This window comes from Trichogramma pretiosum, unplaced genomic scaffold (assembly GCF_000599845.2).
Source record: "Trichogramma pretiosum strain Unisexual culture from Peru unplaced genomic scaffold, Tpre_2.0 scaffold7, whole genome shotgun sequence".
In the NCBI taxonomy this organism is placed as follows: domain Eukaryota; kingdom Metazoa; phylum Arthropoda; class Insecta; order Hymenoptera; family Trichogrammatidae; genus Trichogramma; species Trichogramma pretiosum.
Window position 1 is genome coordinate 2517854 of NW_019641639.1, and position 16470 is coordinate 2534323.

General features: G+C 43.1%; 1 protein-coding gene across 13 annotated transcripts in view; it reads right to left on the reverse strand.

Moving 5' to 3' along the window:
- LOC106648599 (potassium channel subfamily T member 2) overlaps window positions 1–16470 on the reverse strand; it is a 115544-nt gene that overhangs the window by 29818 nt on the left and 69256 nt on the right. For all 13 annotated transcript variants that reach the window (XM_023459548.1, XM_023459543.1, XM_023459540.1 and 10 more), the window contains 5 exons: window positions 15488–15587; window positions 14894–15092; window positions 2442–2516; window positions 471–554; window positions 263–357 (listed from right to left, as the gene is read on the reverse strand). In XM_023459548.1, the coding sequence (XP_023315316.1) occupies window positions 263–357; window positions 471–554; window positions 2442–2516; window positions 14894–15092; window positions 15488–15587 (553 nt within the window). The remainder of the gene's footprint in view (window positions 1–262; window positions 358–470; window positions 555–2441; window positions 2517–14893; window positions 15093–15487; window positions 15588–16470) is intronic.

The window sequence follows — 16470 nt, forward strand, 5'->3', positions numbered from 1 at the left end:
GTGGCCAGGCCCGCTGTTTGTGTGTGTGCGCGAGAGTGAGCTATTATATTATATGCACGCCCAACTTTGACGCCAGTTGCTCTTGTGCACTGTGTTGTATAACCAGTGTGCTGTATGCCGCCGCGAGAGTTTATTGAGTTAACCTAATGTGTATATGCATAGTCAGCGCGCGAAATTATATATTATATGGCATAAAACTGCGATTTTGTTTAAATGCATAATAATAATAATAATAATAATAATAATAATAATAATTGTATACCTCGTGAACACGAGACAGAGCAGCGTCGCGCTGAGTATCATCAGCTGTTGACTCAGGGCCGATTGTGACTTTTGCATGGCTCGATGTAGATCGTTCTGAAACACACACGATATTTATTACATCGGTTTGTACGGTAATATAATTGACGGAAAATGATGCGCTCCAATACGTTATAGCGTATATTATACAGTCTTGGGTGTATACTCACGAACATATTCTCGAGGGAGTGTTTCGCCAGCCAACAGTTGAGGAAAACCGGTATGAAGAGATTCCTCATGGGCGGATACAGCAGCTGAAAAATGGCACGTTTACAGTACGGTGTTTCTACGTCTGCTACTTCGTCCGTATACACACACGAAGAGTTTTTCCTGTTTATTGCGCGCTTGAGAGAACGCAACGCGCCAACGCGAGCTACCATAGTAGCTATAGGCTATGTACAAGAGGGAGTAGTAGTGCGCAATCGGAAAAAAATATTCTTCCTTCGATTGCGAAAAAAAAAGAAAAAAAAAGAACGAGTGAAACAGAAACAGAGAAGAAGGAAGCTCAGCGTGGCGAAAAGTTGCAGGAAAGAAAAATGAACTCCGATATCGTGTACTTTTTCGATTGCGCACGTACGTACGCGAGCGCGAAATTCGGTTCCCTCGGCTGCGCTCTATATACATATCGAGGATTATTCACATCGGTTAATGTCCCTTTCCTTTTCACCCTCTGATCTGCTCTCTGTACATAACCGAGTGCGCGTACTTAATTATCAAAGAAGAGGACAGTGCGCTGTACATACGCATGGATCATTAAGGGAAACCATTTGGGTAAACGCGGGACTATACTGGGCGATCGTTACACGCGTATATATATAAACGCGGCGGCGGCTTTTGTGCGTTAAACGACGCGTGTCTAATGCGCGCAACGCGTCTGCCGCACACTGATTATTGACAATCGGCAAACATGACGGCACACAAATACACACAAACGCAATTGGTATGTATTAGTGTATAACCAAGCTCCGAAACAGCCGTGCGACTAACGGATCGACGAAAATTTCGCGCGCGATTTTCGCACTATTACCAGCCGACTGTCCACCTGTCCGAGTTAGAGCTATCCAGGCATGTGCGTGTGTGTGCATGTGTCAAAGCGCAGCTGTACTATATACATGCTACTGACTGACAAATAATCATTATGTATGTGCGAAGCTGCGAGGTGGCACGCGCACGTACAAACATTACGTACAAACGACGCGCTGGATTGATGTGCCGTTGGATGTATTATATGCGCATGTGTGTAATCGATCTCGCGCGCGCCGCGTTTCGGCCCAATTACCGAGCCCGCATCGTGTACATACCTCGCAGCATCAACAGCAGCAGCAGCTGATCCTTCTCACGAGGAAGTTATAAAAGCTGTGCCCGTATGCCGCGGGTAATAATTAATTGCGACCGTGTTTTTACGACTTCGCCTCGTGTGTCGAATAAGAATCGATATCACCGAATTACTGTAGACACCGCTGCTGCGCCGTTACATTTATATGTGAAAACGATAACTTTATTAGTCGATTAACATTCGCGGCATTAATATTCGATGGATCGAATGCTCGGCCCGCGGCAATTTATATAAACGACGTCGCCGCGATCGTATTGTATCATCGATAAATAAACCGTAATTTAACAAAAGGTATAAAGTCAATGGCTTATAGCGCGCGGGCAATATGATTCTCGCGACAAAAGCTCCCGCCAAACGTACTCGGGCGAGAGGCTAATTAAATTCTTGCTTGCCGTATGGTAATAGCAAGTCTCTGCTGCTGCTGTTTATTCGCGAGTATAAACGACGACGATTTCGGGTCGACCGCAGACCATATATGCCGTATAGCTGCTGCTGCCGTTGTATACGTATTATATGCCTGTATGTATCGAAACCACAAGCCGTCATACTGCCGGCCGCCCGCGAGAGAGCTTCAAAGCTCAACGACGACGACGACGACAATCAGTCCGCCGCGCGGGGCTCAGAGTCTAGTCGAGCATAGTTATTTATCAGCGCATTGACACACAAAGCGCATATACACACGTGTATATACACAATGTCTATTTCTCGATTTGTAATCACGTGCTTGCAAGCTCGCGCGTTGTTTGACCCCCTCAGACCCATACATATAGCTATAATAAATATATGCTCGTCTATATATACTCACTGTGATGGTGAAGGGTATCGTGTTCACTAGCTCCAGTATGAAATGGAACGACAGGAGCTGCTGCCAGATGTTGCCCTGCGAAAAAAACAACCAAAGAGCACAAAAAACATTATATAATACTCTTTCACAATGTACGTGTGTGTGCGAGTGTGTGTATAAAAGCCCCAATGGGCAATTTTTTGACGATGAGCAGTGCTAAAGGAAGCAAAAGTGTTTCCTTTTCTTATACACACACACGTAAGTCCTATACGCCAATCTTCCGAGAGGGGTCAGCAGCTCTCGTGGAAATAAATGGTGCGAGCGCCAAAGAATTTTGATAAATCGACCGCGAGGTGTACATATAACTGCGGCCTATCCAGGCGCGCGCGCGATTCCCATTCGCTCTCGACCTTGTTTTTTTGTTTTGAGTACGTATATAATAGACACATAAAAGCATCAGTCCGCAAAAGTACCACAAATCTTGATGATTCGACTCTGCGGTGGAAGCAGCTGCGAGAGTCTCGACGATAAATTCTCATTCTTATTTAGGTCTGAGAAAATGCGATTTTGAATATAATATCATTCGCACCTGTATATATACGAACCCCTTGAAGTTTTTCGAATGCGTGTAAATAAGCTTTCACCAGAGTTAATTTCGAAATTTAATACAATATAATTGTAAGAGCTCAGAGGCATCGGGGGTGGAGATCGTAGTTATTTGAGTAATTTTAAATCTAAACCTATCGAATGTCAAAGGGGACTCTTTGACTCGTTGGCTCTCGTGGGGAGGTGGGGCGAGGGAAGCTAAATAATTGCCTCTAATGTTGACATTGTTTTGTACGCGCTACGACAAACGTATACACAATCCAATTTAAGCTCTTTAGGACATTTTTCGTCGCGTATATCTATTTGAAAGCATATACCAGTGCGCGGGTACTTGAAACTTGTCATGTATGCGCGTGTATCACATGCCGTCATACAGACTTCATCGGGTACGAGTATGCGTTTATATGCGTAATTCGATACTTTTCTCGTTCAAGTTTTCATCGGGAGGAGAACGGGGTATAGAGAAAAGGCTTCGCACTGCTTTTAATATTTCTCAAATTCACACGGCTCACCTATCAAATTTACACATGCATATAAGTCGCGTTTCAAAAACTGCACCTCTTTCTCTCCCGTTATGTATTTCATACGCACAATGTTGAAAAAGAACTAACTTAAATCGAATGCAGATTTATTGGAAAAGTAACTGCTAAATTTAAAGTATCCGATACAGAATTTTTTTAAGGCACTTTTGCATGAAATCTTCGTGGAAGATTATTGTATAGATACTGATTTATTTTTTTTACATATAAATAAGAAAAATTCAAGGCAATTCAATCACATACATCACTTTTTATTTACGAAAATAAACAAAAGAGATTCAATTTTAAACCTACATTTAATCATTATGATTTCCATTGGACGAAAACTTCATGTCAATTCTAACATCATTTAAGCCTGCATTCGCCGCTAGGTGGCGAGTACCTTCATTTGTAAATCTACAAGTGGTAAAGTACGTGGAAGTAATTGTATATAATTTACACAATACACAAGACACATCTTACGTTTCTCATTTTTCTAAGAAGTTATCCGCTTTTTTAAATTAATATAAACGCCCAACAATCTACAAAATGCATAGAACTAAATGTTAAACGTTTCCAGCGATACAACACGTTTTTGCATAAAGCTGAGCAGCGAGACGATTCTCTCTCTCTCTCTTTACCTGGACAAACAAAATTCAATTTCTCTCACCCCGAAAGAGTACAAGCCATCTTCTGTTTAGATGTTTCAGCGTCGTGAACAGTGCGACCGCATCAGTAACGGCAGCTTTGGCACGAGCACAAGGTACTTTCAATCGTGCGAAAATAATCTTTCTCTCGCGACTGGGTCAGGCTCGGAGCTTCGTCGTCGAAAACTAATTTTAAAGGCGGTTTCTCTCTGTCCCCATACATAATGCTTCATTGCTTGCTTTCATGTTTTGCGCGTATGTGTGTCACGTAAAAAGAGGGACAAGAACTGCCAAAAGCAGCGATGGTTGTCTCCGTATATCCCAGGCCTTTTTAATTGCTAGTATTAATTTTCTCGTGTGTCTTTGTAAAACACGCGAAATTCCCTCTGTCTTTCTCCCTCTCGCTTTGCTTCGCGACGTAGCATAGATGGGCCATGACAAAAGAAAGCATACCCCAGAAAAGAGACGGTTTTGCCGGTTACATTTTTTTTGGTTCACGTTGCACCGCTTGTCAAGTGCCTTTGAATGGAGAGATATCTCATCCGAAAACTTATAGATATACGCTGCGATTCTTTGAAAAAATTTCGATGGAATTTTTTGTGCACCTCTGCTCGCGCGAGCGAGTGATGAGCAATCAAAGACACACGTAATAATGAAAAAAGGCCTGCGTATATAACGTATAGGTAGCAGAAGCAGCAGCGACTTTCATCAATTCTAAATTATGATTCGGAAGCCGGAGGGAGGAAAGGATCTATGTGTGCATCGAGGAAAAATACAAGGTTCGTACAAAAGATATATGCCCTGGTAGTGGTGGCGGTGAGCTTTCTCTGCTGCTGCTGCTTGCTGCATTGTGATTCAAATCAGGCTATTATGGGTTTATATCCAACGCGACACTGTGTCGTGCGCGCGCGCGTGGATAATCCATTTTCATCAAAAAACAACACCGACTTTATTGTGTAGCTGTGGGGGTGATGCAAAAACGCGCAGCTCTTCCATACGACCATTACCCGGTGGTGCGTATGAAAAAGCGCAACGCAGCAACAACAAAGATTGGCGTCATTTTCACGTATATTCGCGTGCGCGCGCGCAACGGCTATAAATGATATTACCCGCCATCTGCTCGCTCGGCTCGCATTACATAAAAAAAAAGGAAGGAAGGAAGAAAGGGAAGAAAAGGAGAGAAGTACGTAATACGAGAAAAGAATTCATACGTACAACAGCGTATTCTTAAGTGTATTTTCTCTCTCACGGAACTGCGGAGTACACATAGGCGAGGTAAAAAACCGTGACGCTGCTATTACATTATATATACCTATATCTAAGAAGTCGTGGCGGCGGCGAAGTACAAGTGGCGTTCAACGGAGCGTATACACACGACAAAGTGAGGCGCATCGACTGCTGCGCTGTTGTTTTTTCCCTCTCTCCATCTCTCTTTCACATCGAATTGAGATTCAGAGACGCGCAGCTCGTCGTCGTGCCTTCGACGTATATAGCGACTTAGCTAGCTGTCTCTCGAGGCTTCGCTCTTCCCGCGCAGCTTCAAACCCAATGAGCTCTCTCGAGTCGCGGAGTCAACTGGCATAGATTTTTATGGATTATTTAGAAGCGCTCCGCTGAGATTTTCAACGATTAAAATCTTTCTCGAGCTATGATATCTCGTTGCGCGCTACTTCAACTCCCTTACTTTCCCGCTCGCCACTCGGATATCTAGCCGACGAGAAATGAGATTGCGCGCGCGAGTCTTAGAGAGCTAGTTCGTCAATGTCGATTACCCATGCAATATTCAGAGAACGGCGGGAAAAGAGAGAGAGAGAGAGAGAGAGAGAGAGAGAGGAAGGGAGGACATCGGAGAAGAGACTTTGAAAGCTCATAAATATTTGCGACGCGCATCTTCTGTCCTTCAAAGCAAATATAAGTAGTTTTAATTTGCATTTTTCATTATATTCTCCGAGGCCGCGCGGAACTTTCGGGACAAAGTGTCCAACTGCGCAGCGCTGTATCGCCCAAAGAGCTGTGAATCAATTTTCACTCGTTTTCCCGCACTATATATAGGGGTCGGAGCAGTAACTGCTGCTGCTGCTGATGCGATATCTTGAAATAAAAATTGCGTCGACGACTTACAGCTGGCAGAGAGAGAGTGAGAGAGACAGCATTTAGTCGAAAAATAAGAGAGTAAGGGACAAGAGAGAGAGAGAGAGAGAATGAAACGCGCTTTTTTGTCGGGATTGCTTTTGCCATCCACCCCGAATATATATATAGTATCTCCTACACAGGCAGCAGCAGCATCAACTCTTCAGGGCTTCGTTAATCCGCAAGCTCGTCGTGGATATCAACATTAATGGGAGAGGGAGAGAAAGAGAGACGTCCTACTCCACCTCCGCCCCCCGCACCTGATACTAGAAAAATTCATCCCGTTATCTTTCCCAAGCACTCGCTTGCTGCTGCTCCGGGTTTTGCGACCGAGTGAGAGAGTACGACCCTTGCCAACGAGATTTTCTCATTTCGCGTCCAAGAGCAGCGGCAGCTAGAGCGCGGGCCACCGCGCGCGCAATGCAGCAGCAGCAGCACATCAGAGAGCGAGCACAGATGAGAGGACATCTCTTTCTCTTTTATACTGGCGCGCGCGCGTTCCTGTCGCCTGACGCTTTTTCCACGTGAAATTTCGGCCTTGCCTAGCTCCTGTATAGCATGTATATAAAGCAGAGAGTGAGAGAAAGAGAGAGAGAGAAAGACAGGCAGCTTCATTTCCACTTGTTAAATCCCTTATATACTATATATATATACGTTATGTATATATATCTCTATAGCCTAGCCCCCGAGTCTCAGCTGATTGTTTTGCTTATTGCATATATATAGCGTCGTGCTGTGCGTGTGAGTAAGAGGGACTAGAAAAGGCAATTTGTGTATTTCGCTTCTTCTTTCTTCTACTCCTTTTATTTTCTTTCTCTCTGTTTTTTTCGTGGAAAGCAATTTTTTCCCCCTCAAAATTTTCAGAGGAAATATTTTTACGCACGCATGATTGCGTCGCATCGATCCTTTATTCAAAAATCGTCACGCACGCGCAAAACTAACCAGGAATTTCGTTCGAATAAATAAAAAGAAAAAGAACCAGATTAAATTAATAATTTTACAGATACATTATACAAATGCGCGACATTTTTATCGAATTCTCGTTTCTCAAAGCTCGGCAGCGGTTTGAAAGTATTTTATACTCTCAATTAATATGTTAAACGAGGTTGATGTTGCCTCGAATCATTTACCTCGTGTATATCCTCGATTCAGTCGCAGTGAAAAAAAAAAGAAAAAAAAATGAAAATCACATTCATCTGCGCCGCTCGCGCGATTCATTGCCAAGTTAGAGCGAACTCTTTAACGTCGGCACAGCAGCAGTAGCAGCAGCAGCAGATTGAAATAAAATATATAGCCCGAGAACATCTGTATAAAAGGCCGCTATCAAACTTTTCCTCGACGCACACACACACACACACACGCAGATATATTGAATCGCGTGTTGGTATACACACGCGTCGTCGTCGTGCATATATCCTCTCTCTCGCGAGTGAGAGAGCGAGCGAAAACTTTCAGATCCGCAATTTATATACTTAAATCTGCACGCGCCCCCGGTTCCGCTGTAGGTATAACGAGAAAGTTCAACGCGCGGCAGCAGCAGCAGCGGTGTATAAGTAACTCTTATTTCGACGTTTAAAGAGGTGAGGGTATGTGTAACGTTTAGCATATGTGAAAAATTCAAAGGGCATCGCACTGAGTGCTGGCGCGGTGGAAAATTTAAAGTACTTAAGTACCGCACCGGGGAATATAACGAAATGAAAATTATACTACATGAGAGATGATGGGAAAATTGACTGTGCGGATGCTTTACGATACGAATGTACAAAATTTTATTTTTAAAATATCTCGTACTCGATTCTCGAAATTTCGTGTAAATGCACACGCGACGATATTATGCATCAATCCCCATTGAATTACGAATCTACGTATATCTGTGCTCCGGGGGCACACGCGGAAGTAACCGGTTGTATATACATCGGAAATGCGCCAAGATTGGACCAAAATTTGCCGTCATTAGTGTAGCTCTGTGTGTATGTAGCTCGGAGAGCGAGTTTCGAGATTACAGTTCCGAAAGCGGAGTTTCTCCCTTTCATGGCTTACACGACGATGTCGCGCGTTTGCCGACGCGATATACTATGTATTCGCTCCAACGATCGGTTCCGCTTCTTTGACACAGCAAAACGTGACCCTTTACAATTCGATGTAAGTACACGCTACAATATTTTTTGGATTTTTTATTCTTTGATCGTACGAGGAAAAAAAGGAGAAATGAAAAAAATTGCAAATTGCGCCACGGCATAACGAGCTTTTGAAAATCATTCATTTGCCCTGCATTTGACGTACGAGCGATGTCGGGGGCTATATATATACTGGGAATGCGCGCACGTTCACAGAAGCTTACGCGCGTGCGTGAATATACCGTCGTATATACAATGCACTGATCAAATCTCGCGTTCGCAAGCAGAGAGAGAGCTTGCAGAGCTTTGCAAGCTGCCCTTGCCCGGCGCTCAGGGGGGTGGGGGGCGGGGGTAAAAAAGTCCTTTTCAACGGTCCCAAGCACACGGCCACGCTGCCTTTTCTTTCTCCGAGTCGGGCTAGTACCGCTGCCACTGCTCGGTGCGGTGTATATACAGGAAATCTCAAAGAGCCTTTTACTGCCAGCGGAGCACCTGTCAATTTCACGTTATGTACGCGCGGCGGCGGCTGCGAGCGCAAACGCAGCCAGAGAGCCCCCCAAAGCCAAAGGCGGGGGTCGGGAATCGACGGCGGTGCAGCCACTGGACCGCTACTATACTCTCTTTGAGCAGCGCGGCTAGTCATGCTACTAACCCCCTTCCGCGTCGTCGTCGATTTCCTCGTGTGTATAACATACGTTCGATACTTTCGTCGAAAATTATATATGGTTTCTCTCCCTGAGGCAGAGGGAGGAAAAAATAAGTACAATCAAATTTGCCCACGGAGGACCTTTAAGCTTCTTCCTGCGTAGAGGCAGAAGCGAATTGCGCAGAGCGGAAAGGGAGGCTGCGGGAACGAACGAAAGTATCCCCTTCCGCCGGCAAAGCAACGCATGCCCGTTCTCATTAACAAGATCTTCCGTTCCATGCTGCTACTGCTGCTGCGCTTTTTCCTCCTCTCTCCCTTACGACTCGAGGCTTGGGTGTAAGGGCTCTATATATAGGATACTTTCTTGCTTGCTTCTTCTTGCTTCTTCCTTCACTTCGTTCACTTCGAACCCTTATCGAGTTGACTCTGATGCGAAAAAATTGATTTCCACAGAAGCGCGCGCTACGGTGTACGCCTTCTCCGCGACTACCAGTAGTAGTGGCAGTACCCCACCTTACTTCGACATTGTGTATAGTGCAGCACTATGCTGTAGCTCTGTTGTGTAGGTTTCTGCTGTATACGTGCATGCACACTTTTACAAACGAAAAAAAAAAACGAAGAAGGAAGGAGAAATACAAACCTACATATATATAGAGCGGTGTATAGTAATGTCTGACTGCTCTATTTTTTGCCTTTGCCAGGGAAAGAAAAGCAAATAAAGCGATAGGGAACTACACAGACGTGAAAAAACGTGGAAAGAAAAAGAACACGGCGAGAGAGAGAGAGGAGGTAATTCGATTCGACGCTCACGTCAATGGTGAAACAAATCAAGTCGGAAAGACTCGAAACTTTTTTTTGCGTGTGTATATATTTATAACTGAAATTTATTATTCAAGAGAAAGAGGGAGAGAGAATAAAGACAAAGTGCACCGTGATTTTCGACGTTTTGTGCTGTATATTACGATCGACGTTGACTCGCGAAAGTGGAAAGTATCTTAGCGGCTGCTCCCTCTCGCGCATAAACGCATTATTTTTTCATAATTTATTTTCGACGCTGCTGTGTACAGAAATATAAAAAAACAAGCTGAAACGTCTCTCTGATTACACACAATCAAACGCAGCTTGCAAATTAAAATATTCATTTCGCGCAAATAATTAAATCCGTGACGCTTTCCGTATATTATATACGTTATACGTATAAAATGTTTTTTCTTAACTTGATCGACAGACTCGATTTTTTCCATCCACTTCGTTCGCTCTCGGCTAAAGTCCTTTTACGTATATTTATAAGAGAAAAAAGGGGTAGCGTCACCCCAGGAGAGCTTATTAAATATACAGCGGATAAATAAATTCTAAGGCGCGTCTAGCCTACAATTTAAGCCAATTTTCGCAACTTGCGGGGGCTGTATATGATTGCGAGTAACGACATTATAAAGCTCATATTTTTTTTTCTCTTTCGCACAACTACTCTTGGTTCTCGATATATATTTACGTTATACAGAGCCCGACGCAAGATGTCGTTGATATTATATATAGAAAGGAAAAAGACGTCCTGCAGAGCGAGAGCTGGTGGTGGTGGCGCCGACGGCCCAACTGCGCGCGACACGCCATAGCCTAATCGAGTCTTCCGTTTTTGCGCGCGGCAGCTCGAAAAGGAGCAGTCGACCTTTCGTCCGGACACCGAGAGCTGCGCACACGATAAAACGTGTATATCCGCCGACTGCGATCGGCCGAAGGAGTCAACGAGCGCAAGCACAAGCGAGAATCCAGCTGTGAGAGAGCTGTGCGCTGATTTATGGCCAATCGGTCAGTTCCGTTGACAAAATGTGCTACCTAGAGAGAGAGAGAGAGATTCCTATCCACGCGTGTAATCTCTGCTGCAAAAATTTGCAATGCACATTCGGGCCGGGGATCGATCGAGTCGACGCGCGTGCACACGACTGATTTACTCCGCGTGTTTGTACGTCGATCGTGAAAATCCGATAATTCAGTGCAAACAGCGGGAGGATAAGAAATAAGAGAGTACGGCAGATTTCCGCTTTCGATAATTTTATTTATGAATCGCGTTGATTTGATTCCGCAGTTACCAATAATCGCTCGAATACGTGTAATACATTTTAGTAGCACTACCGATGCATTTATGCTTAAAAGGCATTCCCAGTACGAGCTTTAATCATTTCCGAGGTAATGAAAAGTTTGCGATGTAAATAACGAAAGATAGAAGAAACAAGTCGCGGGTGGTGTAGTGAGAAAGACTTGGGCGAACGAAGGCGCCAAGTTTATGAAACCGAGCGCGAGTCACTGTGAATACAAATGACGACGCTCTCTCGCCTGCGTGCGATGTATACGACCGATTCTGCGTCGAGTCGGGGAAACAAAAACGATTTTATTTCGTACATTTTCCAAAAAATCGTTGACGCGTTTGACATTTTTTGTTTGCGTTACAGAAAATTTAAAAATAATTAATGATAAAAATTAACAAATTCTACAATAATTGATGCCGCAAAACTTTGATTATGATACTTTATACTACAATTGTAATGAAAATCACAATACAATTACCAAATATTACTATGGGTATTTCCGACAAACGATGTCCACTGCGAAAAATTACTATTATAGCTCGCGATATCATTTAAATCGGTAAATCGTCAATAGATGGCGCACAAAAATGCAAAAAAGGGATAAATGGGGCACAAAAATGCAAAAAAGGGAAAAATGTGTAACGAGGTAAGATTTTAACTGCCACAAAAATTCTATAATTTCACTTTGTACTACGATTATATTCTGTGGTGGAAAGGCATAACGACTTAAGTCCATTTTTTTGAAAATCGATTTTATGATGAAAAACGTCTATATTTAGTGTCTATTATAATGTACAAGGGTCAGAATAGACGAATATAGCGTCTAGCGTTAGTTGCAGCATCGTGCATAACGACTTAAGTCCATTTCGCGAAGACTGGGGAAAGGCAAAACGACTTAAGTCCACCCTTGCGAGTTTCAAAATGCTACAGAGAATCTAATTTTATTTGAAAATGAAAGAAAATGATATTAGAATGTTAAACATAGCTCCACACTCTTCGAATGTTGTGAATTACACTATATGATTGTTACATTTGATACGCGAGGGGCAATTTTCTCGATTTTCAGTTTGGCCTTTTTTCGTTGCAAGATTTGAGATCTGACGGCAGTATAACGTTAAATGAGCTATCTTATCAATGTAAAATCATTAAATAAGGTTGTGCGAACAAACTGTGCGAAATTATCGATATTGAAAAAGTGTGACCACCAAAAGTGGACTTAAGTGCAAACCGTGGAAAGGCAAAAGAACTTAAGTCCATATTTTTTGCTCCGTATCATCGCTATGATGCGCCTTTCAATTTCATAAGTACATAGTTCAAAAGCTACCTCATAGTAGCTTAAACCATCATAGGTTCAGACCTCAACTCGTCCGCGTCTAGTTAGGCTGGCACAATCAACTTAAAACGCGTTTTTCCCGAAATTACGAAAAATGGACTTAAGTCGTTATGCCTTTCCACCACAGATATTGTTGCTTATTGCTCTATAATTTATTATACATTTTTGTTAGTTTGTTTATGAACTTATAGGTCCATTAAAAAATTGAAGGGAAACTTTTTGCCAATGGGGAGAAAGTCTCCTGTATTTGTATGTGATCAAAGTCCGAATAGAGTCGCATTAAATTTAGATTTTTATTGAGCAAATACTGCGAATCTTGAAATCTCTTCATTTTGTATTTTATATTAGTAAAATTAGCAAATGTAGAAAAATATCCACTCTCAGGCCTCCGAAAAGCAGATGTAAAAGAGCTCGAATATTCTAATAAAGTTCAGGGTCGAGTTTGACGTGACAATGTCATGATTCATCGTGTCAGCCGATAAAAAAACTTTTCTGCCTATTCGATTTCACAGAGAATCGACCATATATACACTTGTAATGACTATTGCAAACCATTTAACGTCTTTGTATTTACGATACGCGTCAGAGTAAGACACGTGAGATACCCGCATGAAATCCTCTCGTAGAAGTGAATAAGATAACATATTGATGTAATTCTCAAGAGATCCATTATAACATTAGTTTTTTTTCATTAATATTTCATACCCTGAGAGAAAAACAGCGTAGAAAAAATGATCGTGTTCTAAGTAACCGTGAGATACACTCGAAGATTCTCATAAAAATTAGTATTTTATTGCGAATTTCACTACCTAACAAAGTAATTTTTTCTCAAGGTATTTTTCTTAGCGTACACTAGCTCGCGTGCGCCATGATTAACCGGGGAAACAAGACAAGAGAGAGAGAGAGAAAGGGAAAGAGTATAAGCCATAGCAAAACTTTGCATCGAGTATACATATATATAATGCCACGTACTCGAACAAACGAGGAGCGCTTCATTGTTGATCATAAAGCTTATATTCCTTTTCTAGCTCTGTGCGCGCAGCGCCTCGCTGGGAATAACGATATTAAAGACTTTATGCGTATAGCCGCCATAGAGAGAGAGAGCCGCGAAATTGTATACACAGAAAGCTATATACACGACAACGACTTTTCGTGCCCGTCGTGTATTCATTTTCGAATTCTCGAGGCTCTTAAAAGCGCCGCGCGCCGTAAAAGCTCGCACGTACAACACACCCGAAAAACGTCGCAGTCATCGTCATAGTCGCGTTATCATATCGACGACGACGACTGCCAGGGATCAGAGAGAGACGTCTCTCTGCGATAGCAACAAACCATAAAGACATTTTTACACGCGCGCTTACCGATGGTCGTATTCCGCCTCCTCCCCAACCCCGTTGAAAACCGTTTTACATGATTTCCGACGAATGAAAGCTCGCAAGCTCGTCGCTCGCTCTGCCTGTTATTATTTTTTGATATGACCATGCGCCATGCACGGGGGAAGGTTCGACGCGAGCTAGTGCACCACCATCAACATCACCAAGGTGAAAGAGCGTAAAAAAGTTTTATAACGATGTTTGGTTGGGAAAAAAATTATGATGTTATTACAAGTTGCGTGATTCAATTTTTTTTCCTCTCCTGCACGCGCGCGGCAATACACAAACTTTTCAGGGCAATATTTTTTTCTTGCGCAGATCTACCCCTTCCTGTTTTTTTTTGTTGTTTTCCATTTGATCATTATTACAGTAGAAAGGAGAATGGAGGCATTACGCGCGTTCGAGCCCCCTTTTTTTTATTATTGCTTCGCGCTCGCGAATAATATTTTGTTTTAATTATAAGCACGGGTGCGTGTGTAGAGGTATTTTTTGTTCTTTTGTCGGGCTCGGCTTGTCACGCAGTTTAGCCTACATATACGAGCTCGTTATAAACGTTTTAAATGCAATTTTTTAGCCGAATAAAATCTTCTCTACGCACGCGCGTGCGCGCCTGATCGAGCGTGGGAAATTTATGTTTGATCGCTGCGCGTTGTGCATTCGGCGCAAAACATGTATTACGGAAATTCGAGCAGGCGGCTTTTACTCGTAAAGATCAAACGCGTTTCTGCTGCAGCTACTGCTATTCGCGAAACATTTTTTATCGGATAAAAGCTATTTTCCAATTGAGCTCTGTGAATGTGCGGTGCTGCTCTGCGGGGGTGGCGGCGGTGGCGACGGCGTTAGGAAAGGAAAAATTCGTCTTTTTTTTCTCTGCCCCATCAAATTTTTATACGAAGAGCCGCGCGTATGGTAAAAAAAAGCAACTGCACCGAGAGCATTTATACGATCGATACATATAGATATAAAATATATAAATGTGTATGCGTGTGTGCGAGAGCAAAAAATTCCAGTTCTCTTACCTTGTATCCGAGATAAGCGAGCAGCAGTGCCTCGGTAAGCGACACCATGGCCAGAATGACCTGAATGATCCAGAGCTCGAGGGGACGATGCACCCAGAGTATGGCGTCCCAATTGATGGTCGGGTGCTCCTGAAACTCCTCCTCCGTGAGGTTCTGCGAGATCAGGAATTCGGTCTTGTTGCCCGGCGTGCAGCCGTAACTGTGTGCGCATAATAATAAACAACGTTGGTATACACGGCGCAGAGAAAATGTAAAGGAGAATTCGAAAAGCGTAAAAGCGTCGTCGCGCGAAAAATTGATATCGAGCTTCTTTTTTTTGTCCCTCGCAGTTATGCGCGAGCTAAGAAAGTCGTATAGTTGTTGTTGTTGTTATTTTTTTTTGCATCCCTGACGCGCCGAGCTTTATACACCTCGTCGAGTGATTTATTGAATCTTTGCGTTTCGTCGACAGGTCGAGAGTATAAGCTCGAGTCGAAACACGTCCGAGATTATTATTATATTATAAACTCTCGAGTATAGTAGTGTTTGTAAAGGCGCGCAGCGAAGCAAAAACAACGTAATAACGACAAAAAAGTGTTGGCTACACGAACTTACCAGGCTGCGAAGGTCGGATCGGTGTCGGTTATCACACGGAATATGTATAGAAAGCATGTTAACAGTTTAAAAAAGAGATTGGCCAATCGTATCCTAAGACCTGAAACAGAGCAAAAAAACAAATTACGATTCATCAGTGAGAGCTACATGTACATAACTGTAGGATCAAAGATACACGCACGGTTTACAGCGCGTCCGGATTAAACTCGCGCTAGGCGCGTCACGTCGTCCCGTGTACGTGCGTGTACCGTTGTGTGGTTTTGCGGCCCGCCTGGCGCTTACAGACACAAAGCTCGCACCTACACACATAATCGAAGAGAGACATGGCGATAGGAAGGAGCTGCGACTCGAGGATACATACGCAAATGTAGCGTTCAGATTTCGCACTTGGAGCATGAGTAACGCCACGAGAGGCCTATGTACGTATGTCTATGTAGAGAGAGATTGTCCAAGCCATTTCGTTCACGAGCCGATGCCTCGCTTGTAAGATTCAAGCTCGGTTGGGCTCTCATTGTTAGTGCCAGTGTATATGTATGTACGCGCGCGAGGGGCCAATATGCATCGTGCACATGCGAGTGCTGCACCATGCATATACGGGTATATATCTGTGGTGGAAAGGCATAACGACTTAAGTCCATTTTTTTGAAAATCGATTTTATGATGAAAAACGTCTATATTTAGTGTCTATTTTAATGTACAAGGGTCAGAATAGACGAATATAGCGTCTAGCTTTAGTTGCAGCATCGTGCATAACGACTTAAGTCCATTTCGCGAAGACTGGGGAAAGGCAAAACGACTTAAGTCCACCCTTGCGAGTTTCAAAATGCTATAGAGAGTCTAATTTTATTTGGAAATGAAAGAAAATGATATTAGAATGTTAAACATAGCTCTGCACTCTTCGAATGTTGTGAATTACACTATATGATTGTTACATTTGATACGCGAGGGGCAATTTTCTCGATTTTCAGTATGGCCTTTTTTCG